Genomic DNA, 2,707 nt, shown 5'->3' with positions numbered 1-2,707 from the left:
TCTCTCTGGTAGGGAAGCTGTTCTTGGGTGGAATTCTTGCCTTTGGTCTAGGCTTTTCTGAGTTCCTCTTGGTTTCCAGAACATCTAGCCTCACCCTTTCCATTGCTGGCATTTTTAAGGTAAGGCATGGTTCCTGTGCTCATACTAGAAGGCAAGTACTGAGTCATCCCTATTGGGCTTTATGTGCTGGAGCTTGCTTAGATCCTTAGAAGTTATTGCTTGTTATTTTTGTCCTCCTTGCACAGGAGCTTGATGCTTTGCCTTGCAGTCTCTGCAGTGAAGTCTTTTGGTCCCTGACAGCAATGGGCCAGAGACTAGTGGCTGATCTATAAAAAATACCATGAATGATCAAAGTTTGTTGGAATGTGGGATAGACTAAAACACATTGCCCTCATGAACAGCAGATGGTGTGGAAGAGAGGAGGGCAAGCTCTTGCATCAGACCTGCATATGACCAAACCACTGGTTTGAGCTCTCTCTGTAGCCTAGTTTGGCACATCCTCCCCAGAGGAGTGCAGCACACATACTTTTGAGCTGAACTGTGCTATATGAAATCTCTCTGATCCAGAAGTTGAAGGATTCCTCTGTAACTGAGCTATGCAGTCAGATGACTTAAAATCCCACATCCTGGTTTGACAGGTTGTTTGTTTCTAGAAACTGTTTTTAGAACTCTGCGCGCATGAAAGAATGTGCTGATAGAAATTTAGCAGCCTGACATCTTGATCTAGGCTTCAGCTGAAAAATGTATCATGCATATCTCCTCAGGTCCAGCCCTGCCACTTGTCATGTTTTTTTTTTGTTTCCACAGGAAATCTGCATTTTATTCCTGGCCACACATTTACTGGGAGACCGCCTCAGTCTCTTGAACTGGCTGGGCTTTGCTGTCTGCCTGTTGGGAATCTCCCTCCATGTTGTTCTCAAAGCCATGAATTCCAAAGGTGATTGTTTTAAATCCCTTTCTCTTTCTCTGTAGGCTTTCTCATTGCTTCACTAGGAGCTGTGTCTGGTTCCAGCTCCTTGGCAGCACCAGGTTTAGGGGGAATCCAGCAAGTTTGTCACTAAATGGGGTGTCTGCATGCAGGTGACAAAGCACTGGAGCCACACAAAGAGGCCAGCTCTGACCCTGACCTGCAGCTGCTGCTGCGCCACTCCGAGCAGGCTGAGGAAGAGGAGGAGGTTGTTGAAACCCCACAGCAGCACTGACTGAACATGAAGCACAAAGCCACCTGCTCTGTTCTTACCTAACTGCCTGACAGCTATCCAGGAGGAAGATCCAAAAGTCTCTGTGGCCACCCAAAGCAGAGCCAGGGCCTGGTGAGAGAATTCTGCTGTTCTGCTACAGTGTGGATCTGTAGATGCTGCGCAAGAAAAGCCAACATCCCTTTCACAGGAACTTGGAAGACAAGCCCTGGTTCAGTGGGTGTAGAATGGTGAGGTGAGACAGGGAAAAGCTGTAAAAAGTCCATCAGGGGATCCTGAAGGCTGTTTACTGAGAATGTAGACCATGAGCTGTAGAATGAACATGGACGTGTCTGGACTGCAGGCTGAGTGGTTCTGGGATCATTTTACTGCTGTTTAGGTTTTGACTTCAAAGGAGAAGGTAGATGCACCTTCCCTTTTTTTTTTGTGTTTCTGCAAATTAGGAACTCCCATCCTGGTGGGATCACATGACTGAATAAATCCCTGGAGTTGTCCCAGCAAGGACCTTTGGTGCCTGGGGACCTCCATGTTCTGTGTGCATAGTAGAGAGAGAATTAAATGCTGGTATTTGGGACCAGTTGAAAATGATGAACATTTCCAGGTGATGCAGATTGGAGTGACGACAGAGATGCAAGAGTACTTCTGGTGCTACAGGCCAAGAGGAGAATGAGCAGTGTCATAGGAGACCTAACTTGAGCAATAAGCTTATCAGAAAGTATGTGTGGTTTTGAGGGGGAGATTTTTTGTTTTTTAAATAAACTCTTTTTCTGATTTGCTTTTGTCTGTACATTCTGTACCTGTGCTTCATCAAGCAGAGGTCATTTGTCTTCTCAGCTCCTTTCCTTTTAGTCCTCCACTGACCTTGCTACTGCAGGTCCATAAGGCCTGGCACACAAAACACTTGCCCAGCTATCACTGATCTCTAGAATTAGGGAGATGTTCTGCAGCCTCTCATATTTATGCCAGCCAAGAGGATTTACTGACTGCTCTGTCTTAATGCACCATATCCTAAGAGAACTTTTAGCATTGTGGCTTTTTGTAAGAATCTTATCTCTTTGCCCCATTTGATTGGATCAGGTAGTGCTGCAGTCCAGGAAGAAGGAATAGCAGGATTTGAGATGTCATTTTCCTTGCTGCTAAGCCTCGAGTGGTGTTGGGCAGGTGGCTGGTTTTTTGCATGGCAGAATTTCCAAATCTTTCAAAGTTTTGTTCAGTGCTGGCTTTTGTAGTTTTTAGAGTAGAAATAACTTGACAGAGTTTCCCAAAGGGATAACAGTACAGTCTTTCTCCTGGCAGGAGCTGGGTATTAAAGTGAACTTCTCATATTCTGTTTGGGAGCCTGAGCCATTTTGACTAAACAGTCCCTCTGTTGATCTTGCTTCTTAGTTTTCAGATATGAAGTTTTCTTGATGGCTTTAATCAAGAGCATGTCCTGTAAAAAGCAGGTTCTGAAGAAAACTTTGGTTATTAGTGATCATCTTTGATCACGTTCTGGTAACTGGCTTCAC

General features: G+C 45.1%; 1 protein-coding gene across 1 annotated transcript in view; it reads left to right on the top strand.

Moving 5' to 3' along the window:
• SLC35C2 (solute carrier family 35 member C2) overlaps nucleotides 1-1,975 on the top strand; it is a 4,973-nt gene extending 2,998 nt beyond the window's left edge. The window contains exons 5-7 of the mRNA XM_031058083.1: nucleotides 13-119; nucleotides 808-937; nucleotides 1,081-1,975. Of these exons, the coding sequence (XP_030913943.1) occupies nucleotides 13-119; nucleotides 808-937; nucleotides 1,081-1,202 (359 nt within the window). The 3' untranslated portion in view covers nucleotides 1,203-1,975. The remainder of the gene's footprint in view (nucleotides 1-12; nucleotides 120-807; nucleotides 938-1,080) is intronic.
• The last annotated feature ends 732 nt before the right edge of the window (nucleotides 1,976-2,707 follow it).

The sequence above is a fragment of the Geospiza fortis genome, unplaced genomic scaffold, assembly GCF_000277835.1.
Source record: "Geospiza fortis unplaced genomic scaffold, GeoFor_1.0 scaffold188, whole genome shotgun sequence".
Lineage (NCBI taxonomy): Eukaryota > Metazoa > Chordata > Aves > Passeriformes > Thraupidae > Geospiza > Geospiza fortis.
Note: the sequence above shows the minus strand (reverse complement) of the source record. Positions and strands in the feature narration are given on the sequence as shown.